This window comes from Orcinus orca, chromosome 16, assembly GCF_937001465.1.
Source record: "Orcinus orca chromosome 16, mOrcOrc1.1, whole genome shotgun sequence".
Taxonomy (NCBI): Eukaryota; Metazoa; Chordata; class Mammalia; order Artiodactyla; family Delphinidae; genus Orcinus; species Orcinus orca.
Window position 1 is genome coordinate 49,619,978 of NC_064574.1, and position 22,511 is coordinate 49,642,488.

At 61.3% G+C, this 22,511-nt stretch overlaps 3 protein-coding genes across 9 annotated transcripts in view; 2 read left to right on the forward strand and 1 right to left on the reverse strand.

Moving 5' to 3' along the window:
• Positions 1-404: 404 nt before the first annotated feature.
• Positions 405-3,087, forward strand: ARHGDIG (Rho GDP dissociation inhibitor gamma). Its single transcript, XM_004270377.3, has 6 exons — positions 405-706; positions 1,776-1,955; positions 2,033-2,116; positions 2,368-2,444; positions 2,526-2,589; positions 2,685-3,087. The coding sequence occupies exons 1-6, from the start codon at positions 634-636 to the stop codon at positions 2,882-2,884; spliced, it is 678 nt and encodes a 225-aa protein (XP_004270425.1). The 5' UTR covers positions 405-633; the 3' UTR covers positions 2,885-3,087.
• On the forward strand, positions 3,021-6,349 carry PDIA2 (protein disulfide isomerase family A member 2). Of its 2 annotated transcripts, XM_004270480.3 has the most exons (11): positions 3,021-3,450; positions 4,070-4,276; positions 4,346-4,479; positions 4,558-4,695; positions 4,778-4,894; positions 4,983-5,108; positions 5,186-5,383; positions 5,476-5,596; positions 5,669-5,850; positions 5,986-6,096; positions 6,218-6,349. In XM_004270480.3, exons 1-11 carry the CDS (start codon positions 3,021-3,023, stop codon positions 6,257-6,259), a joined length of 1,806 nt encoding a protein of 601 aa, XP_004270528.3. In that variant the 3' UTR covers positions 6,260-6,349. The 2 variants fall into 2 exon arrangements, with proteins under 2 accessions (XP_004270528.3, XP_033285230.2); XM_033429339.2 differs by having other exon boundaries at positions 5,986-6,342.
• Positions 6,350-6,681: 332 nt separating this feature from the next.
• Positions 6,682-22,511, reverse strand: part of AXIN1 (axin 1) — a 57,324-nt gene continuing 41,494 nt past the window's right edge. For 4 of the 6 annotated variants that reach the window (XM_004270376.4, XM_049699519.1, XM_049699518.1 and 1 more), the window contains exons 5-11: positions 19,550-19,687; positions 14,704-15,230; positions 14,014-14,184; positions 11,716-11,961; positions 9,895-10,002; positions 8,093-8,260; positions 6,682-7,464 (exon numbers count right to left, since the gene is read on the reverse strand). In XM_004270376.4, the coding sequence (XP_004270424.1) occupies positions 7,338-7,464; positions 8,093-8,260; positions 9,895-10,002; positions 11,716-11,961; positions 14,014-14,184; positions 14,704-15,230; positions 19,550-19,687 (1,485 nt within the window). In that variant the 3' untranslated portion in view covers positions 6,682-7,337. Of the gene's footprint in view, positions 7,465-8,092; positions 8,261-9,894; positions 11,962-14,013; positions 14,185-14,703; positions 15,231-19,549; positions 19,688-22,511 lie in introns of those variants that run through there. The other 2 variants (XM_049699521.1, XR_007472231.1) reach the window with 2 other exon arrangements.

Below are 22,511 nucleotides of genomic sequence, written 5' to 3' on the forward strand. Positions count from 1 at the left end.
GAACCTCTGGGGTGCGGGGCCAGGAGGCTGTGCATACACACACAGCATCTCCCACCACCCCCCAAGGCTGGGCAGACTCCAGGAGTCCCCTCTGCCCAGACATAAATAAGCTCCAGCGGGGGTGGGAGTAGGGGGAGGGTGAGGGACTGTCGGGCCCCAGGTGCGGCCTGCGCTGCCTGCAGGTAACGAGAGCCTGGGGACTTGGTGGGGGGGACGCACCTGCTCCACTCGCGCCCCCAGCCCCACCAGCCCCGCCCAGAGGGCTTCCCCAGAGACTCCCCAGACACCGGGCGGCGCCACGGGGTGGGGCAGCCCTGATGGCCAGAGCCGGGTGCAGGCGGGGCGGGATGCTGGGACCGTGACTGCGGCGGCTGTGCGGGATCCGAGTGCGCCCGCGGCGGGGACGACCGGGTGCCGGCGCCAAGCGGGCGACACGCGCGTCTCTGCGGGGCTGCGCGGGGTCCGCGGAGCGGCTGGGGGCGCGCGGCGCGGGCGCGGCGCTGGGCGCGGGGGGCGCTCCCGGCCGGGATGAGCTCACCGCAGTCGCGCCGGGGCTGAGCGCCGAGCCGGGCGGCGGCGGGGCGGGCGGCGGCTCCTCGGCGGCTCGGCGGCGGGGCCGGGCCGCGGGCCACCATGCTGGGCCTGGACGCGTGTGAGCTGGGGGCGCAGCTGCTGGAGCTGCTCCGGCTGGCGCTGTGCGCCCGAGGTGAGCGGGCCGTGGCCAGGGCGGCCACGTGGGCGGGGGGCTCAGCCCGGGGCGCGGCGGCTTCTCCCCCGCGGAAACTTTGGGGGCGCTCGTGGGGACCTCGCGGCGGGGTCCCCCGGCAGGGCTCTGGCGGGGGTGGGGGGCTTCGTCCAGGCCAGACACTCATGGGGCAAGGGGTCAAGAGTGGGCGGGTCTGTTTGTGAAGCCAGGGTAGCAGGGGGGCCCTCTCCCCGTGGGAACCTGCCCCTGAGGTCCCATCTCCCTTGGGTGGGGCTGGGGCTCCTTCAGGGAGGGTGTGGATCCCGGGAAAGACTGGAGCGCAGTGGGCAGGGACTCGGAAAGACCCTGCCCCAAGGCACCATGGGAGCTTCTCCTAGGACTGTGGGAAGGGCTCAGAAAGACCCCTGCGTTAAGGCGCCAGGGGAAGGGGCTTAGCTGACTGGGTCTGGAGGCACCTGGGGAGGTGGCCTCGGAGCATAAGTTGAGGGGTTTAGAGAGAACCACCCCTACCCTTCAGGAGCATTATGGGGAGGAACTCCCAAGACTGTGGGGAGGCATTCAGGGAACGCAGTCCCTGAGCAGGGTGGTGGGAACCCTGAGAGGTGTCCGAGAGCCTTATGGGAATATGGGAAGAGGCCTAGGGCACTGGGGACCCTAGAGAGCAGTGAAAAGGCAGAGCCTCTGCTCTAGAGAAGACCTCAGCGGTCACCACTCTGTAGTGGTGGACCCTATCCCTTGGGGCTGTCCCCCATTTGGGGTCTTCCTTCCCCCTACAGTCAGGGAGGGGCCTGGGATGAATGGGTGGGGCAGGAGGATGCAGCTGGAGCCTCCAGGGATCACCTGCCTCCATCTCTTGGGAGCCTTCTCCACTCCCCAGGCCCTTCCCCAAGAGGCTGGGTTTGGGCGCTGCTCTGCATCTTCTCGGCCCACCCCTCTCCCAGAGCTCTCACCGGACTCCTGTTAAGTTCCTTCCTTTGGGCAGTGGGAGGTCCAGCTGGCCAGACGGCAGGCTCCAGCAAATGCCAGGTCAGCTGGCAGCAGCTGCTCACACACCCTCCCCGACCCCCAGTCCTTCTGACGGACAAGGAGAAGGGGCAGCTGCCTCCAGATGAGGTGCTGGATGAGGCCGTGCCGGAGTACCGAGCCCCGGGGAGGAAAAGCCTCCTGGAGATCCAGCAGCTGGACCCGGACGACGAGAGCCTGGTTAATTACAAGCGGGCATTGCTGGGGCCTGAGCCGCCTGCCGTGGGTATGCCCATGCCCTGGGCTGGGGTGGGGAGGGTGGGCTAGGGTTAGGGCACCTGTATACTTCTGGTTTCTCTTCAGACCCAAGCCTGCCCAACGTGCAGGTGACCAGCCTGACACTGATGTCTGAGCAGGCCCCAGGGCCCATCACCATGGACCTCACAGGTAACTCCCAGGATGCCTGGTGCAACCCTTAGCCCCAGGCAGGGACCTCACAGGTAACCCCCTCCGCAAAATACAAACTGATCTTTGGGGTAGAGACCTGGGCTCGTTGCCATGTACCTCTTGGGACCCCCCCATGCCCAATCCCAAGTACTCAGACCTAGACCTCACAGGTACAGGCCCCCCATGGGGGCTCCTGGGGCAGGGTCTCAGCCATCACAGGAGTTCACACTTAGCTGCACTTTCCCTAACAGGGGAGTTGGCTGCGCTGAAAAACCGGGTGTTTGTCCTGAAGGAGGGTGTTGATTACAAAGTGAAGATTACCTTCAAGGTGAGGGAGCTGTCACGAGGGACACCAGCCAGCCACAGGCCCAGCCCCCCCAGGTTCCCCCTAACACCGTCTGTCCTTCAGGTCAATAAGGAGATCGTCAGTGGCCTCAAGTGTCTGCATCACACCTACCGCCAGGGCCTGCGAGGTGAGGGCTGCGTGGAGGGGGCAGCCCAGGGGGAAGGCTCGGGGTGGGGGCCAGTGGGGCAGAGGGCAGCCCCTGACACCCTCGCCCTCCCCCAGTGGACAAAGCCGTCTACATGGTGGGCAGCTATGGCCCGAGCGCCCAGGAGTACGAGTTTGTGACTCCGTTGGAGGAGGCGCCCCGGGGCGTGCTGGTGCGGGGTGCCTACGTGGTCACGTCCTTCTTCACCGATGACGACAGGACCGCCCACCTGTCCTGGGAGTGGGGCCTCCACATCTGCCAGGACTGGGAGAGCTGAGCGCCCCCTGCCCCAGGGCTGTGTTCCCACTTGCGGTCCTGGTCTCCCCCACCTCTGTCAGTCGCTGCAAGGGACCCCTGACCATTCCCCGGCCCCCTCAGTGGCCAGACCCCCCTGCCCTCTGTCCTGTCCCGGGATGTCCCCTCCCCAGGCCTGGCACTGTGCCCTGAACAGTCCTATTAAACGTTGCTCTGTCTTGGTGCCCTCGGTGTCGCCTGTCTGCCTCCCCGCCCCCGGGGTGGGGGGGGCCTCCCAGCCTTATCTTCCCTGCAACCAGGCTTGCGTGCCACGTGGCGGCAGCTGCTTGGCCCCCCACCCCCTTATCTGCCCCTGCCCCGTGGGCCCCGGCACTGCCATGGACGGCCAGCTCCTGCCAGTGCTGCTGCTGCTGCTTGGGGCCTCAGGCCTGTGGGGACAGGGGCCAGGGCCCGAGGGTCCCTTGGAGGAGCCCCCTGAGGAGGAGCCCCCAGAGGAGGAGCCCCCGGAGGAGGATGGGATCTTGGTGCTGAGCCGGCAGACCCTTGGCCTGGCCTTGCGGGAGCACCCTGCCCTGCTGGTGGAGTTCTGTGAGTGCTTGGGGCCGGTGGGGCTGGGAGACCCACAGGGTCCACCTGGGGGGTTCTACCCCCCCATGCCAGGGCCACTCGCCCCCACCGTGCTCCTGGAGCTCTGTCAGAAGATACCCGAGGCACAGCCCTGGGGCTGAGCTGGGCCTGGGGGTCCAGCCTCACAGTGGTGAAGGGCACAGGTGCAGGGGAGACCCACGGTCATTGTCCTTCTACAAACTCTTCCGTAAAGGGCCAGCCAGCATTCAGGCTTGCACATTCTTCCGGGTTTTTACAAGCTTTTCACACGTGAGAGCCATTCTTAGCCGGCAGGCCTCAACAGGCAGATGGCCGGGCGCCGGCCTCAGGGGGCGGCAACGGAAAATTCCTCCTAAATTCAGTCAGGACAGTACTGGCCACTGCCTCCCCAAGCTGGGGGCCTTGAGGAGGCTGGTCTGCGGTGCTTGGGCTCCATATGGCCAAGGCTCCGGTGGGCCCCTGATGAGGGAGGTGTGGACAGGACATGCTTGCTCTCTGCTGGGCCTGACTGGCCCCAAGGTCGGCCAGCTCTGGCTGGGCGGGAGCAGGGGCTGCGGCTGGGGCCATGGAGGCCTGGGGCACTCATGGCCCTGTCCCCCAGACGCCCCGTGGTGTGGGCACTGCAAGGCACTGGCCCCTGAGTACAGCAAGGCGGCTGCCCTGCTGGCAGCAGAGTCGGCCAAAGTCAGGCTGGCCAAGGTGGATGGGCCCGCGGAGCCAGAGTTGGCCGAGGAGTTTGCGGTGACAAAGTACCCCACGCTCAAGTTCTTCCTTGACGGGAACCACACGCACCCGGAGGAGTACACTGGTGCGGGGAGTGGGCATGGGTGGGTGGGCGGGTGGCAGGGCTGGCCCAGGCTGACGGGAATCTCTGCAGGCCCCTGGGAGGCCGAGGGCATCGCTGAGTGGCTGAGGCGGCGGGTGGGGCCCAGTGCCACGAGGCTGGAGGATGAGGAGGGCGCTCAAGCGCTGATAGATGCCCGGGATGTGTTGGTCATTGGCTTCTTCCAGGTGAGCTGGTGGCATGAGGGCCGGGCCTGGGAGCAGGGTCTGTGAGGCCAGTCAGCCTCATAGGCTCGGGCCCCTTAGGACCTGCAGGACAAGGATGTGGCTACCTTCCTGGCCCTGGCCCAGGATGCCCTGGACATGAGCTTTGGCCTCACCAACCAGCCTCAGCTCTTTCAGAAGTTCGGCCTCACCAAGGACACCGTGGTCCTCTTCAAAAAGGTGGGTCAGGCCCAGAGTCAGGGCGGAAGTGGGGGTCGGAGTCAGGGCGATGGCTCCTGCTGACCCACCCGGCACTGTCCAGTATGACGAGGGGCGGGCAGACTTCCCAGTGGATGAGGAGCTGGGCCTGGACCAAGGGGATCTGTCACGCTTCCTCCTCACACACAGCATGCACCTGGTCACGGAGTTCAACAGCCAGGTGAGTGGGGCTGGAGGGCAGATGCGGGTGGGAGCGGAGGATGGGAGGCGAGCGTGGGAGCAGCCCACGAGCGCCACTTGCCCCGCAGACGTCCCGTAAGATCTTTGCAGCCGGGATCCTTAACCACTTGCTGCTGTTCGTCAACCAGACGCTGGCCCCCCACCGGGAGCTGCTGGCGGGCTTCCGGGAGGCAGCTCCCAGCTTCCGCGGGCAGGTACTGGCTCAGCCCACGGGTAAGGGGTGAGGTGGCAGTGGGGAGGCGGGGCGCCCACGCGGACTCCCTGCTGGCAGGTGCTGTTTGTGGTGGTGGATGTGGGTGCCAGCAACGACCACGTGCTCCAGTACTTCGGCCTCAAGGCCGAGGAGGCCCCCACCCTACGCTTCATCAACATTGAGACCACCAAGAAGTACATGCCTGCGGACAGGGGGCCAGTCACCGCCACCTCGGTTGCAGCCTTCTGCCACGCAGTCCTGGGTGGGGAGGTCAAGGTCTGCTGCTGGACTGCCCAGTTGGGGGGTGGGAGTGGGAGCAGCGGCTCTTGGGAGAGACCCCCAATAAAGCACCTGGCCGGTTCTCCCAGCCTTATCGCTTGAGCCAGGAGGTCCCCCCCGACTGGGACCAGCGGCCAGTCAAGACCCTCGTGGGCAAGAATTTCGAGCAGGTGGCTTTTGATGAAACCAAGAACGTGTTTATCAAGTTCTGTGAGTGCAGAGGGCAGTGGGCTAGTGGGCAGCAGCGACCCTGCTGGCTGTGCTGATGCCCCCCTGTCCTAGATGCCCCATGGTGCACCCACTGCAAAGAGATAGCCCCGGCCTGGGAGGCACTGGCTGAGAAGTACAGGGACCACGAGGACCTTGTCATTGCCGAGCTGGATGCCACGGCCAATGAGCTGGAGGCCCTCCCTGTGCACAGCTTCCCCACCCTCAAGTACTTCCCGGCGGGGCCCGGTCGGAAGGTGAGGCAGGACCCCATCCTTGGTCTGGGCTCAGTCTAGGCTCTTCAGACCTCGGCTGGAGATGCGGCGTGGCCTCGGAGGGCTGGCCTTAGACCCTGGACGGTGTGTCCCCCAGACCCGCCCGTCCTTCCTCAGGTGATTGAATACAAAGGCACCAGGGACCTGGAGACCTTCTCCAAGTTTCTGGACAGCGGGGGTGAGCTGCCTGCAGAGGAGCCCATGGAGGTGCCCGGAGCCCCCTTCCCGGTGGGTGTCTCTGTCCCAAGGCTCCAGGTCTCTGGACGAGTCCTCTGGATGCGTGACTGTGACATGGGCTGGGCTGGGCTGAGGGTGCAGCTTCCAGCTGGGTCTCTATGACCCTTTCCAGGAGATGCCAGAAAACACCACGGAGCCCAAAGACGAGCTGTAGTTGCACCGCTGTCAGCGCCCACCTGGGGAGCCGTGTCCCTTGGTGCCCATGGAAGCTGTGGGCTGTGAATAAAGAGCTCTGGTCCTGGACTGTGTGTGTGGTTCCTGAGCAAGGCAGGCCTCCTGGCCCTTGGTTTGGGCCCAATCTCAGCCTCCTGGGTCCTTCACATCTTGGATGGAAGATGGGTCCCTGGCTCAGGTCTGAGGCTCCACTGGGGCAGGAAGGGGGAGCATGGCATTGCTGCCGGCTTCAGGCCCACTCTCTCTCCCAAGCTCTGCTAGCGTTGCTAAACGGCACCCCCTCCCCGCCACAGAGGCTGGCCTGACTTCCTTTGGTGGCTGGGAGACAGGGCACACATCCCAGGAGCCAGCCGAGGGGCATTCCCACCAGCCACGTTGGACAGGTGCAGTCCACAGCCAGGGAAGATTCAAAAATGGTTTTATTTCATTATTATCCAAGTACCTTTGAAAAGATAATTGTACAAGTCAGCGCATGAAAAACGGGCTTGGGGCAGCCCCTCCCCGCTGGCCCAGGCCTGAGAAATGTACATATTTACATGGGCCCTTAGGAGGAAGGGGCCCGGGACCCGCTGAGCCCACGCTTGGGCCTCGGTGCTCCGTCGCCGGGTCCACACAGTGAGGCAAGAGACAAGCTGTGTTGAAGGCACTCGGTGACATGTACAATGGACAGAGGCCCCACGGGGCCCCCTGCACCCCGGCTCTGGGACAGGCCTGACCAGGGCAGGCCATGGCGGGCGAGTCCCAGAAGAAGCAGAGCCTGTGGGGTGAGCGCCGGGGGCGTCCGCGGTTAGCAGCAGGGGGCCGCGGGGGAGGGTCTCAAGGCGGCCCCATGGTGGGCTCCCTGCTGGGTGGGCTCTTGAGTGTCCTGCAGAGGAGTGGGTGGAAGCCTGTGGGACCCCAGAGGGACCCCCCCGCCCTCCTGGACACAGATAGACCAAAGGGGCAGCAGCTGTGAGGCGGGCAGCACCTGGCCTTCCGCCAGCAGCCGTGTGTCTGCCACACTCTTGCAACCCGGCACAGGCCCTCGTGGTGCGCAGCGCGGAGGCCAGGCCCGCCCGTCAGTCCACCTTCTCCACCTTGCCGATGACCTTCTCCTCGAAGACGGGCAGCACGGCCCCATCCTCACGCACCTCCTCGAACACCACACCGCATTCGAACTCGTCGCTCACCTTCTTGAAGTAGTATCTGCGGGTGGGAGGGGCGGTGAGGGCGGCAGCGTCCGGCAGTTTGGCGGCCGCCCCTGACACCTCCTGCAGGGCACGCGAGCCGGTTCTGCCCGGTGCCTGAGTGCCGGTGCTTGACACGTGCAGTGACCACATGCAGGGTCCCTGCCCCGGCCTCTAGGTGCTGTGGGGGAGGAGTGGGTGGGCGTGGGGTTTCTGTCCTCTCCACTGGGCTAAAGCACCTGCACTCGGCCCAAGGCCCCTCCAGTGGCCACAGCAAACCACCCAGGCAGGCCCACAGTGGGCTGACTCCAGCCGAGACCCCATGGGCCCCACCCGACCTACAGAGCCCAATGAGGAGCCTGCAGGGGCTGGTCTCAGGCCGGCAGGGCTGGGCAGCCCAGGGCAGACCTGTGGAGGATGGTTAGGAGGCTGAGACGAGGCCGACTCAGGTCACACCAGCACGGGGATCAACAGACCCTCCAGACCCCTTGCTCGGCCTGGAGCCCTCAGTCACCTGAGATCACCCATGCCCCATCTGTCGTGGGGCTCACGCCGACAGCCCGTGGCCAGACACGTGGAGGCAAGGACTCAACGAGGCACAAGCACACAGCACTGTCTCCTGAGCTGACCCCACCAATGCCTCTCACCTGTAGTTGCCTTTCTTGGTCAGCAGCTCCTTGAACTGGCCCAGGGTGACCGCACGGCCCCTCACCAGGGTCCGGTAGGGGATGGGCTCCCCACAGAAATAGTAGGCCACGACGATGCTGTCACACGACTGGGCACTCCCACCGCCTGCCTTCCTCTGCGATTTTGTCCTGGGGGGCGGAGAAGCAGCGGTGACTGCTGGGCCCCAGGCACCCCAGTAAACGACAGAGCAGGGCCTACAGGGTGGGCTGTGCCACGCTCAGAAGTGCCACACATCCACAGGCCCCGACGCCCACCCCACCCACATAGCCACGTCCAGCCCCGGGGGGCTCACCCCACATGGTGCCTCAGCCCAGGTTTCCAGTCCTGCGCCAGCCACAGGCCCTGACCCACGCGGACAGCGGCTCATCGCCTGCCCGCCAACTGTCCGACCGGCGCCTCGGCCTGCCCACCACCCACGAGGCCCTGGTCTCACTGTGGCTTGAACTGCCTGGCGGGCAGCACCCACTACCCAGACCACGTGAAGTTGGGCGAGCAGGCTTCTCAGAGCCAGAACCCACAGCAGATGCCTCTGCTGGGCTGCATGAGACAGCCAGGCCACAGAACCCGCCACAGCCACCGCCTCGAGGCTGGGCTAAACTGCTCATGTCCTAGTAAGGCCTACAGCCCCAAACTTCAGAAACACCTAAGGCCAGGGACTGGACGAATAGAACTGTGACGGATCCTGACACGGATCTGCCTCATGGCAGAGAGCTTGTCACGAGACCATAAGCAGCAGCCAGCCACACTTCCAGAGACCGCTGAGGCCAGCAGCGCCTCCTGCCCAGGCTGAGGCAGCACCCGTCTCCTCTAGCGTCCTGTCCTGTGACCGCTCCAGAGCTGCGCCGGTGGAGCCTGGCACAGCCCTTGCCCTGGCCAGCTGGGCGTGTCAGTGTCATGTCAGGAAGGCCACCTGAGCTTACAGCAGGCTCTACTCTCCCTGGGGACCCCCCCACCCCAGTGCTCCTGGGCACAGAGCAGGCTGTCACCTCAGCTGTGTGGCCATCCACTGCCTGAGCCAGGCTCCCAGCGCCCGCTTCCCTTCCCTCAGGCCTGCAACCTCAAGCCCAGGCTGTCCTGGGAGCCCAGCTGGGGTTCCTGTGGGGTCCATTCTCTGCAGAAGGGACGCCGAGTCCCTGCTTCTCCAGGGGCCACTGGAGGAGTGACCTATGGGGAGGCCGTGAGCCCCGCAGCACACTCAGCCGGGTGTGATGAAGTACTGTCTGGGGTCAGCCCGGCAAGGCTGAGGTGGGGGCCCCTTCCTTCTTCTCTGTCTTGAGCAGAAGTGCAGGGACAGGGTGGCCAGCACTGTCTACATATGGCCCTTGGCTCCCCAGTGCCCAGCCTGGCCCACGCATGCCCAGGGAGACGACCCGCAGGTGCCTGTGGTCCACGTGAGAACAGAGCCCGCTTGCTGTGCACAAGTGCCCGGGGCTGACGCTTCCGGTCAGCAGTGCCAGGGGAGTCAGGGCTGCAGCCCTGAACCCATCAAGCCAGGCAGGTCGCTGACCAGCGAGTCCCAAGGCCTGGTGGGGACGTGAGGCCAGAGTGCGGGAGGCGAGTGGACCTCCTCTCTGGCCCGTTGGTCACTTGTCACCATGTGGACGGTCAGACGGTTCCTTTGACAGAGATACACTTGCAGACCCAGCTCTTCAGGTGCAGTGCCTGAGCTCCCATCGTGGGTACAGCTGCGCCACTGCAGCACCTGGCCGGCGGTGCAGTATGGCTGGGCAGTACCGGGAAGACCCGGGGGGAGCGCACGTACTCTGTCTCGGAGAGCTCCAGGTCGGACACCGCTGGCACCACGCTCAGCACGGGCGTGCACGCTGGCCTGACACAGGAGCGCCCCCGCTGGATGACCTCCTGCACATACCTAGGGAACAACGGCGTCAGTGAGCCGCATGGGCCTGGGCAGGGCCTCCAGCAGCAGTTGGCGGTGACCACAGGAGACCAGCGGGAAGACGGAGCAGGGGCTCCCAAGACGCTCTGTCACCACAGATGAGGCTCCCACTGTGTGCAGCGGACAGGACACCAAAGCCCTCCTTGGGTTGTGGAGCAGGGCGGGAGGATCAGGGCTCCATCAGGATGAGTCGAGAGGCCGATGCTGCTTCCATCCATCCAGGGTTCCCAGACCCTCATCTGGGCAGAGCCTCGGGCACCGGGAACATGCTGGGGTCCTGTCACTTCATGCACACTCAGAGGAGCCTTCGCCTTCCAAGAGGAGCTGCCCTGGCCTCCTCCCTGGGGTGCAGCTCTTCCTACTCAGCACTCGACACAGACCTGGGCTCTGGAGCGCGGCCGCTGCTCCATCTGAAGGGGACTCGCTGCCTGGCAGCTCCTCTCCCAGTGGCCTTCCACCCTGGGGGCGATGCTCTGTGGCCCTGACACAACTTCTACCTTCACTGGCCTGGGTGGAGGTCACCCCACGAGGAGGGCCCAGCTCTCTGGTCTGTAGCCATTTACAAAAGGCCCACGTGCCCTAGACTGACCACCGTGGAGGTGCCAGAGCCGCCCATGTGCTCAGCTCAGCGTCACCAGCCAGACAGGACGTGCCGCTGGGCAGGGCCTGTGAGTACTCACAGGAAGAACAGACAGCGGGCAGCAAGGATGATGGGCCAGGAATCCCCTGCAGGGGGTCCTCACGGCAGGGAGGGTGTCCACACGCCCTGGCCCCCACGGTGGCCCCACTGCTGCCCCGCTGGCCTCCAGCTTACAGGCTAGCATCAGGCGAGGCCACCTGCACAAGCCTGCTCCCCGGCTCTATGCTGACGAGCGAGATCACGGGGTGTGAGACAGCTAGGCGTAAACATGGTCACCTTCAGTGACCCGGGGGATACATGCGGGCTTCCAGCTATGCCCAAGACGGACGCTGGGCAGGGTCTGCACCCTGACGCCAGCTTCCCCAGAGCAGCACGGACCCAAACACGGTGAGGCCAGACCCCAGATGCCCAGCTGACCGAGGGCAATGGGAGCCAGTAACATCCAAGAAAAACAGTGGCTGCAGTTTGATGACCACACTCTCCAGATTTCCAGGCCCCTCAGAGACCCTGATCCACCTGGGAATCCTGATGGGTCAGCAGGCCCGGGAAAGTGACCTCAAGGGCCGAGCTGCAAGGACCCAGCCTGGAGGGACGACCTGTCCCCCATAAAGGGGAGGCCTTCCTGGCCCCCTGGGGCCACCCTGGCCCTGAAGGCCAAGCAGGGCACAGTGAGGAGGGCTGTGGGGCTGGGGTCTTTCCAGGAGAAGAGTTTACACCCACACACATCTCAGCACCAACGTCCTGCCTGCACATGACATCGGGGCTCCCTTCCATGTAGCTGTGAACCACATGTTTCGGGCCCCCTTCGTGGAGGCAGCTGGGAGCCCCCAGGACCGCCCCCTCCTGGTTCAGCCAGCACAGCAGCCAATGGTCATCTGACTGTGACCTCCAGCAGTCCCAAGGTAAGGGCGAGTGAGCGCATGTGCAGGGCAGTTGCGACACAGGAAGGGCTCCCCCTCCCTCCCCAGAGGGACAGTGTGATGACCACCTGCCCTCCCAGCCCTCGGCCACACAGCAGGCAGCCCTGCTCTCCCGAGGTCCCGTACCTCTGCCTCGAGGGCGCCTTGCTGGCCCTCTTCTCCTCCTCCTCCAGGCGCCGGCGGGCCTCCTCCAGCTGCGTCAGAGGGTTGGGGGCCGGGTTGGGCGGCATCGTGGGGTCCTGGATGAAGAGATGCGAGGGCTGCACGGAGGTCCGGAGCTGGGCGCTGACCCAGGGGTGCACGGCCCCGGGGCGCTCGATGGACAAGGGCCGGGAGCTCTCGTGGGCCTGCTGCTTTTTTGCCCCGGACGACCTGTGGGGCCAGAGAACAAGGTGAGCAGCACCCACACCCCCCACGGCCCCCTGCACCGCGAACGTACAGTCCTTCCTGGAAACTTGTGTATTGAAATATAAATCACATCCTATGTGAATACTTTTTTTTTTTCTGCTTCCCCATGAAAACTTCTTTTAAAGAAAAGTTTTCAGTGTTATTGAAAAGTATTTTGATATTAAAATAAGTGCTCTTTGTGAAAAACCTGAAACAGTCAGGAAATTCAAAGAAAAAAATAAATGTAATTCAGCAACAGCCACTCTCGGTATATTCAGTGTATTTCCTTCTCCATTAAAAACACTTGACACAGGGACTTCCCTGGTGGCACACTGGTTAGGAATCCGCCTGCCAATGCAGGGTACATGGGTTCGAGCTCTGGTCCAGGAAGATCCCACATGCCGTGGAACAACTAAGCCCATGCGCCACAACTACTGAAGCCCCCGTGTCCTAGAGCCCATGCTCCACAACAAGAGAAGCCTATGGCAACGAGAAGCCTGCGCACCGCAACGAAGAGTAGCCCCTGCTCGCCGCAACTAGAGAAAGCCTCTGCGCAGCAACGAAGAACCAACGCAGCCCAATATAAATAAGTTAAAAAGAAAAACAAAAATACTTGATGTAATTAGCATAATTCTGAACATGTGATCTTTCCTGATTTCCCCCTCCACATGACATCACGCTCCCCATCATCAGACACATGTGCTTTACATTTGTGTGACCTGCCATCACTCAATCACTGAATGGAATTCAAGTGAAAACATCTGCCTCTCTCAGCTAGGCTGGAGGCCTCAGAAAGGGGGGCTTAGCCCCAGGAGCAAAAAGGAGGGAATCCCAAGAAGGGGGCCCTGGGGAGAGTTGGTTGACCCAGTGCCCTTGTGATGCCAGAACTGCCCAGGGAATGTACCCCAGGGGGAGGTGGACTTCTCCTAAAAAGTCCCACAAGGCCGGCCACAGGGAGACCTCACCCCGTCCCCTACCCCTCACTCCCTGGCCCCACCTTCCCCCCATTCTCCCCTCTACGGGCCTCACCTCCCCTGGGCCCACAGATCCCAAGAAGTGCCTGGTGGAGACACTGCAGCATCAGCATTTGACAGAACCTGCAGCCCAGCCAGAGGGCAGGAGCCTTCCAAACCCAGGAGGCTGTTTCTAGACTCTCACTCTTTACCCACAGAAGCCCTCCAACCCTCCATTTGGGGTTGGGGGAGCAGCCAAGGACACAGCCAGTCCTTGTGAAAATCGCAAAAGAGAGAAATCCAGAGAAGCCAAAAATCCACCCCCACCAGAGCAAGAGAGGGGCTCCCAGAGAGGCCCCCCACCAGGTCAGGCTCTGTGACTGCAAAGGGTCTGCACACTGGCAGGGGGCTTGTTCCAAGGTTACGTGGACCTTGGAACATGTTGCCACGGGAACAAGGGACCCCGTGTTACCAATGACCTGCCTCACCTACCTCACACACACCACTCGGCCCTTCCCAGGAAGGCCCAGGAACAGCGAGGGCCAGGGAAGTCCGCCCATGGGCCTACCCCACCAGCCCCAGGCCCCCCGCCCAGCCCTGTCCCCACCATGAAGGGGACAGGGGTGACACTGAGACCGACACAGAGCTCAGAGGGATGCAGACCAGATGAGAACTGCCCCCGGCAGCCGGAGGACAAGCAGGTCAGGCCCATAAGGTTCCTTGTGCAGGCCCTGCCTTAGCTCCTTCTCAAAGGAGGGCAGCCACATGGCAGGAGGCCCCTCCCCGGTGGGGTGGGGGGGGCTGCAGCAACTTCAGACTGACCCCACCAGTGGGTACTCCTGCCCAGGACACTGAAGCTCATTGACGACCCCCACCCCATCACAGGGTCCCCACAGGGAGGCGTTGACCTCATGCTCCCATGGACTGGACCTAATTCCAAGGAATTCCTGCTTCCATGGCATGTGGCTTGCACTAAGACCAGCTGCTCAGGATGCTGGCAGAGGGGCGCTAGAGGCTGGCAGGGTGGCTCTGGACGCCTGCGCCCACAACCGCACAGGGCCCACGCCCCCACACGGCTTCTCACCCGTGGCCAGCCTTCCGGTGCCTGCTGATCTCCTTCTCGCCCTCGATGATCCACTGCATGATTTTCTGGTTCTTCTCTGCATCCTCAGAGGGGCCTGGCGCCTCCACGCTGGTGCTCTTCCCCGACTCAGCCTTCTTGGAGTTTCTTTTGGAGGTCATGCTTGCCTTCCCGCTGCAAGAGCAAGACCCGGGTCACCTGCTACTTCAGCTGGCCCGATGCTGGACAGCTGGCCCAGACACTCATGGCTATGGGAGGGTGGCCTGGAAGGGCCCCTCCCTGAACGTGGGGCCTCTGCACTGGCTCTGCGGGCATGAGTGGGGTTGTTTTGGCAGACTCTATGGTGGGAAGGAAAGGAAGGAAGGTATCTGGGCAGCATGGGCCGGGAGGGTTGGAGCCAAGGTGGCGGCATCCAGGGCCTGGCCACCCTTCCTCACCCAGACACTGCCCTCCGAAACAGGTGCATCTGACCTGACCATGCTTCAAGGCTGGAGCTCCAGCGGCCAGTGCACCCAGGTGCCTGCTGTCTCTGTGGCTGACCCTGATTTAATGACTTTTAAAGGGGAATCCTGGCTTGAAGGCTGAACAGAGGCCACAGTAGATACGGCCTCTCGCCTTGACCCCTTTTTCCTGGAGACACACACAGCCTCACTGACACAGATGCAGAAAGAGGGAACCGCCACAAACACTCACCTGTAGGCCAGGCTGTCACTGGTGGTGGGGGCGGCGCCCATGCTCTCCACGTGGCTTCGGGGCTTGGCCGCGTGGCCGTGCAGCTCTGGGCCCCACGCGAAGCTGCTCTGGACCCGGCGGGGGGCCTCGGCCTCGGCAGGCTCCTTGGGCCTGGCTGAGCCATGGTGGCCGTGGTGGTGGCCGTGTCTGTGGAGGTGCAGGCCAGCTGTGTCCAGCTTCGCCCCCGACTTGGGCACGTGCTTTCCATGCCCGGGCACTGTGCCTCCTAGCGCTCCCATCTTGGGCATGTGCGCACTGTCCGGGGAGCGGTGGCCGGGCCCTGGTGACTGGCAGCCCGGTGTCCTCATGACTCGCTGCACATGCTCGTCCAGGATGCTCTCCGGGTTCTCCTCGTGTGCATCCCGCAGCCCCACACAGCTCACATCTGCATAGCGGGGTGGGAAGTGGTGCCAGGCCGGGGCTGAAGGCAGCTTATGACTGGCCCCTGGGGGGCCAGAGGACACATCACCATCCTCACCTTCTTCCTCCTGTGGGGACAAGGCCACATGTTACCTCTCGGCACTGGCCGCACTGCGGAAACCCCACGCTTGGGGAGACAAATCACAAGCAAGCAAAGGCCAGGAGCCCTGAGCCTGGGATGAGACCGGGCAGGTGAGGTGCTGGAGGGGCCGCCCGACCCAGAGCGGCCCCCAGAGCCCCTCCTGTCCCTGCTGAGTCCCGAGCAAGTGCAGCTGGGCTCTGGGCAGTCTGCACGGCAAGATGGTGCAGACGGATGGAGGCTGGGCTCACCACCCGAGTGTGGCGGGTACGCGGTGAGGAGGGGCACAATGCCAGTGCCGCGGAGACCATCGGGAATCCTGGCACTGGTTCCACTTTCTTTTATGCTTATCAATAAAAATTTTGTTTTTTTTTTCAGTTGAGTTTTCCTATTCCTCAATCTTACTGCCATGTTTTCCATCATATTTTCAAAGGGAATGTTGCCCTTGTACAGAAGAGCTCCTGGGTTTTGCTTACCTTGCTATTGGTGTCTTAATAAATTCTGACATTAAACTAACAGAATTTCCTTTGACTCTCTGAGAATTACCATAACCACATCCATAAACATAAATATTCGATCACTTTAATTCCAAAAGATACTGGTCACATTTATTTTCTTGTCTTATTGACTTGTCCAAACCAGAATGCTGAGTATGTCTGGTCATAACTGAGAAAACGGGTGACTAAGCCACGCTGCACTTTAACACAAAAAACCTCCGGGAGTTCACCACAGGACTCACCACTGCAAAAGTACCTAAATGTCATTCGGATATGCCGTCAGCTGTGGGCACTGCAACTCAGGATGGAAAATGGCACTGAAGAGGACAGACAGGGAGAGAGGGATGGATGGAGGGGGAACACACACCCTGTGGGCACAGATGGGAGCTGCCCTGGCAGAGCCTCAGACCGCTGGGCTCCTGCACCCCATCCTGTGTCCCCATCCCAACCCCTGTGCTTTGCAGGGATGAGGGGCTGGGAGACTCCTCGCCAAGTCTTCCCCAGGGCACTGCACTGTTGACACTATTCACCTAGGGCAGCAGAGAGCAAGAGAGAACCTCCAAATTCCTACGGATCTGACATCTAGTTTTTCTTAATAGCTCTGCATGTGCAGAAATTCAATTTTAGAGCTCTATAATATTGATATTATACATTTACATAACCACTCAGCTGCTAGTATTCGTTTTTTTTTTTTTTGCGGTACGCGGGCCTCTCACTGCTGTGGCCTCTCCCGCTGCGGAGCACAGGCTCCGGACGCGCAGGCTCAGTGGCCATGGCTCACGGGCCCAGCCGCTCCGCGGCACGTGGGATCCCCCCAGACCGGGGCAAGAACCCGTGCCCCCTGCATCGGCAGGCAGACTCCTAACCACTGCGCCACCAGGGAAGCCCGTTTTATTTTGTTTTTATTTTCCAAGTTTTACAATGAAAATAAGTTATTAAAAATTCTGTAGGGCTTCCCTGGTGGCGCAGTGGTTAGGAGTCTGCCTGCCGATGCAGGGGGCACGGGTTCTTGCCCCGGTCTGGGGGGATCCCACGTGCCGCGGAGCGGCTGGGCCCGTGAGCCATGGCCACTGAGCCTGCGCGTCCGGAGCCTGTGCTCCGCAGCGGGAGAGGCCACAGCAGTGAGAGGCCCGCGTACCGCAAAAAAAAAAAAAAAAAAAAAAAAATCTGTAGTGGGACTTCCCTGGAGGTCCAGTGGTTAGGACTTGGCGCTTTCACTGCAGGATCCTGGGTTCGAACCTTGGTTGGGGAACTAAGATCCCACAAGCTGTGCAGCACAGCCAAAAATAAAAATACTGTAGTTATTCCTCTTAAATAAGGACTCTCTCACTTATAGCATGATTCATATAGCTTACAAAGTCACACGAAGTAAGAGACTCAAGACCGCACTGCCAGCTGCTGGGCAGGGTGCCACACCCCTGGGGACTGAGGGATGCCTGTGGGAGCAGACCAATTGGAGCAGCCGTGTGCCTGAGAAAGTGATCCTGAGGCCGGGCACCAATGGCCAACGGTCACTGCAAGTGGCAGCCTGCCTGAGCTTGAGGCCCCGTGCCCGCCGACCAGTTCCTGAACTGGCACTAGACATTCGTTTGGACACTTTCTGTTAACTCAGAGAACACCGTTTGGTCCAGCCCCTCCCCTGTGAGCTCATGGGCTCCAGGCACAGCCACCAAGCGCCTGTCAGGGACGCCACAAAGGGAAAGAGACTCAGACGTCAGAAAAGCACACTCAATACCTAGAGCTGCAGCTGCCTGTAGGATGTCTCGCCCAGAACGCTGACCTACCAGGACCACAAGCACACGCAGCCCCTGAGCCAAGACTGAAAACTTAACAGAACGATTACGAAAGCTCAAGTCCGCAATGAAAAGGTGGTGGATTTTCGCTTTCTTAAACTTCTTTCATGGAATGTTACACACGTTATGTCCTAAGCACGTTGGTTTTAAGAGCTGTTAACAGCGACGTGCTCGGGGCTGCCTCACAGAGAGGTAGTGCCGTGGAAATGCTGCTGGCCGAGGAAGACGCGGCCTCGTCACATGCGTGACCCGGGGCCAGGCTCCTGCTGAAGCACCTGCACTCCACGGGAACTCTGATCTGTGTTTTTTGTGGTTGTTGTTTTTTAACATCTTTATTGGAGTATAACTGCTTTACAATGGTGTGTTAGTTTCTGCTTTATAACAAAGTGAATCAGTTATACATATACATATGTTCCCGTATCTCTTCCCTCTTGCGTCTCCCTCCCTCCCACCCTCCCTATCCCACCCCTCTAGGTGGTCACAAAGCACTGAGCTGATCTCCCTGTGCTATGCAGCTGCTTCCCACTAGCTATCTATTTTACGTTTGGTAGTGTATATATGTCCATGCCATTCTCTCACTTTGTCACAGCTTCCCCTTCCCCTTCCCCCTGTGTTCGTTTTTTCAGAGCGGGGTTGCAGGAGGCGGAAACCATGCCCCTAACTGTCCCTTCAGCTCCTCCGCAGGCCTCACGGCCTGAATCAGAGCAGCTCAGCCAGCGCAACCCCCAACCCCAGCCCTGCCGGCCACTCCCTCCCAAGCAGTGAGACCAAGTCACGGGAGCCGGCAGGGTGGGTGCCTGTCGGGTGACCTCGGGGGCTGCGCGAGGACAGCTGGTCAGCTCAGGGGAAGCCCTCAGGCCACACCTTCTCTGCTGTGAGGGCCGTGCCGTTGCCAGAAGAGGAGAGCGAGGGCCAAGCAGGCTCCCTGAGGCTCCTCGCAGCACAGCCCTGCCCGCCAGCGTCTCACTCTCAGGGCTGCCTTCTGGTGCTGTGAGGGGTCCCAGGTTCTGACACGCTACGGGAAACCTGCCTGCTCTCTCCCCACAGGGGAAGATGGGGGAGCCAGGCCCCCTGTTTCAGGGCTGGGCATCACTGGGAGCTCTGGAGCCGGGTGCAGGCGGCAGGAGAGGGGAACTCCAGGTGTGACCACGTGCCAGGCCCCATGTCCACCCTGATGGCAGTGCCTCCAGACTGTTGTACACACGGCCCACCCGGGGAACGTGGAACTGAAACAGCAGGGACCTCCCAAGGGTTCTGATGGGGTCCAGCGAGGGCTCAGGTCCTGTATATTAAATAGGAAGATCGGGTGGAGAAACAACTCCTTCAGGAAACGTCACATTTTTGAGTTTCAGGTATTGGGCAAAATATCAAGAAGAGAACAGATTTCTGCTCTAAGAGAAAAAGCAAAGGCCCGTGGGACACAGCACTGAGGCCCACAGAGTCCAGGGGGGACTGGGCACAGGGAGGGCGTGTGAGAGGCACACCTGTCACTAGCACCTCTGCATGGAGGCCCTGAATGTGTGGAAACGAGTCTTGTAGAATGACACGCCCAGGGCAACAAAAGCAAGGTATCTCTGGCAGTTATGGGCAGAAAGGTATTAAACCAAATAAATTACAAATATTATGAAACTTCTTAGCCTCCAAAGTTCCATCAAACAAGGCTGCAGGTCAGAAAACAAGACAAAACAGAGCCTGTGTCCAGACCTAAAAGCCACTCTGCACTCGGAAGTGACAAGTGGGAGCCTCCTGCCCCTCCTGCCCATGTGAGGGCATCTCAGCTCCACGTGGCAGGGAGGGCACTGAGCAGGATGCAGGCCAGGCCTGGGTCCGCGAGCAGGTGTCATGGGAGAGCTGCCCATAAGCCCCCAAGTCGGGGTGGAGCATGATCCAGTGGGGCGGGGAGGTGCTAGGGGGCCCTGGTGGGAGCAGCTCAGGGCCTGAAGGCCCCCTAAACTCTACCGAGTGTGGTCACACACCTCAGTGACCCGGCGTGGTGCCCCGCCATGGGACCCACTCACCATCCGGACGCGCTTCAGCCGCTCCTCCAGCTTCTCCTCGGCCTCCCGCGTCCGCTGCACAGCCTCCAGGCGGTGGATGAGCTCTGCGGCAAACTTCTGGGGCTCCACACGGACTTCCTTTGGCATTCGGTACGTGCGCTGCAAGGAGACACTGCTGGTGAGCCGTATGTGCAGTGTGGAGCTGCTCCGCGCCCGGGTGGCCCTGCCACGCCGCAGGTGAGGAGAGAACATGGGGCCTGCATTTTATCCAACCCAGAGCTGACCCAGCAGTGAGAACGAGCAGACACCACCGCTTCCCACCTCGCATGACCCTGGATGGAGACACTGAGCAGGCTGGGAGCTGCGTCCCCAGGACAAAGGCCACCCCGGCGCCCTCAGCCCAGGGGCGCCTACCCTGAGAGCTTCTGGCCCGTCCCAGAGAAGCGCTTCTCGTGACTGCCCAGGCTGGGACCCAGGGCAGCTGGGGCTATGGCAGAGGCGTGGCAGGAGAGCTGCAGCTGCGAAGACCACTGAGGACAGGACGAGCCCACGGGCCAGAAGGGCTGGCCGCTCCCTGCAGCGCCCGCCCTGCACACAAGGGGGAAGCAGTGCCTGGCACTCAGGTGTGTGTGGACCAGGCTCTGGACTCTGATGTTGGGATGAGGGACACAAAACACTGGGTACAGGAAAGAGTCAAGGGAGAGGTGGGATGACAGACGGCTCTTCCTTTCAGAGAACATAATTCCGCGATGCAGTTTACAACAATACACTGGATAGCTTTTTCTTTTGCGGGGGTGGGGAGTAGCTAGCTTTAATGTGAAATAATTTCAAATCCAAAACAATTGCAAGAAGAGTACGAAGAACTCCTGTGCACCTGCCACCTGCCACACTTGCTGTAACTTTCTCCCCTAGACACAGACAGGCACACACTTTCCTGAGCCAGCAGAGAACACTCTGCACATGTGACGCCTGCTAATTCCCATACGCTTTAGAATGTATTTAACAAAAACCAAGGACAATCTTGTACCTAGCTACAGGACAATTATAAAAAAAAAAAAAAAAATCCTGATACAATATTCTTATCTAATCACAGATCTTATTCCAATTTCACCAGTTGTCCCAATAAACGTCCTCTATAGCAAAACATGTTTTAAAAATCTAAGCCACTGAGGTCTAAGTGAGGGAGGGATGGGAGCGGCAGGAGTGCTGCATGAGGAGGCTGGTGAGGGAGAGGGGAGACCCAAGGGAGGGAGGGCCTGGAAGGGCCTGGGGACAGGGTGGCGCACAGGGGCCCTCTCTGACCTCTGGGTGGATAGTGGCTATGTAGAACCCTGGCCTCCAGACAGAAGCAGGCGAGGCGGGAAGCCGTGGGACAGGGGTGGGAGCCTGGGTGGAGCTGGTGCCCACACAGCCCTCCCACCAGGGGGCTCTGGACATGGTCTGGATTTGCACACCCATTCCTCATCTACAAGACAGGAGTGAGAACAGTTCCTGGTTCCTCAGAAACATGTAAAATTAGGGAAGAACGTGACATCAAGGGCTCAGAAACAAGCCACTGAGGCTGATGCTGACCACGACAGGCTCGAAGAGGCCTGGACACAGGCCAATGCTTCAGAGGCGGAGAAGCTGGTGCCAAGGGCCAGGCAGTGCCCAACACCAGTCAGAGATTTGTCCTGGAGCCAAGAAGCCCATGCCCAAGAAGGGCAGTCAGGGTGCCCAGCACTTCTAGAAGGTCCTGAGAGAAGGTGGGCGTGGATGATGAGCCCCAGACGACTGGGCGGTGGGACGGCCAAAAGGCCGGGCCCTGGAAGGAGTCCTCAACAGCGGGCGTTGGGACAGACCATAGGGACCTGAGGGCAGCCCGGCCCCACCAAGCTGGCTGGTCAGAGGTCAGAGGCAGGAGAGCCGGGGCAGGGAGCACTGAGCCAAGAGTGCTGTGACACCAGCACGACATCCAGATGGTGAGAGCGCACGGTTCTGACCACACAAGAGCAGAAGGAAAAAGTTCTTGACGAGATCCAGCGAGTCCATTCTGGAAAACAGCCTCCAAACTGTGCAGCTGTGACTCCAAAAACAGGAAAGCTGTCAGAAGTTACAATGATTATCAGATTCATGCAAGAACGGTAACCTCTCCAGCTTTGAAGAAATTTAAAAAAACCACAAAGGAAAATATTTCAAGTAAATAAAAATGTGAAACTTCTGAGGAATATAAAAGGCCAACAAAGAAAGAAGAGGCTCCTCTCTCAGCCTTAAGGATCTCAGGACCAGACACTTCACATGTGGAGGGCCACAGGCTCCCCCACACGCCGGCACCTCTCTCCCACGACAGTCACCCACATGCGTCCCCTCCACTGGCCTCCCCAAACCCCCGTGCATCTCGCAGCGAGGAGCACTGAACACAGTAGACCCCCCGAGAAATGGCAACTCCCAAAAAAGACATACAACGGCAACAGGAGTCCCAGCTCCCTGGACCCACCTCCGCCCACCACCCAGCGTCCGGTCCGACAATCAAACAATGTGCACGGGCTCCCGGGGCACCAGCCACAGAAGACATGTCGCTGGCGAACAGAGGCGCGAAGCAGCATTCTCTTCCCGTTGGCGGGGAAGGCGTCCACGTGAGTCGTGGTGGATGAGGCTGAAGTCCCTTCACCTTGAACCTCAAACCACATCACTGAACAAAACTCGGCTGCACCTTCTGCCCCGAGCACATGGCCAGGCTGAGCACAGCTGCCGACCAGCCCCCGACCAGCCCTCGCCCTGGCAGGGACTCCTCTCCCCACGTGCAGACAGCCGCACCCCAGGGAGGACTCCCCCGACTGCAGGCCACTCACGGTGTTTCTCCTCTCACCCCCATTTACCCGGCAGGGCCGTTCTCTTGAATCTGGGCTCAAGGTGCAGGGCCAGGAAACACAGACCCTCAGGATGCAGGACTGCCCGCCAAGGGCCTTCCGGGACCCAAGGGCACTGCTGTTCTGATTCTGGA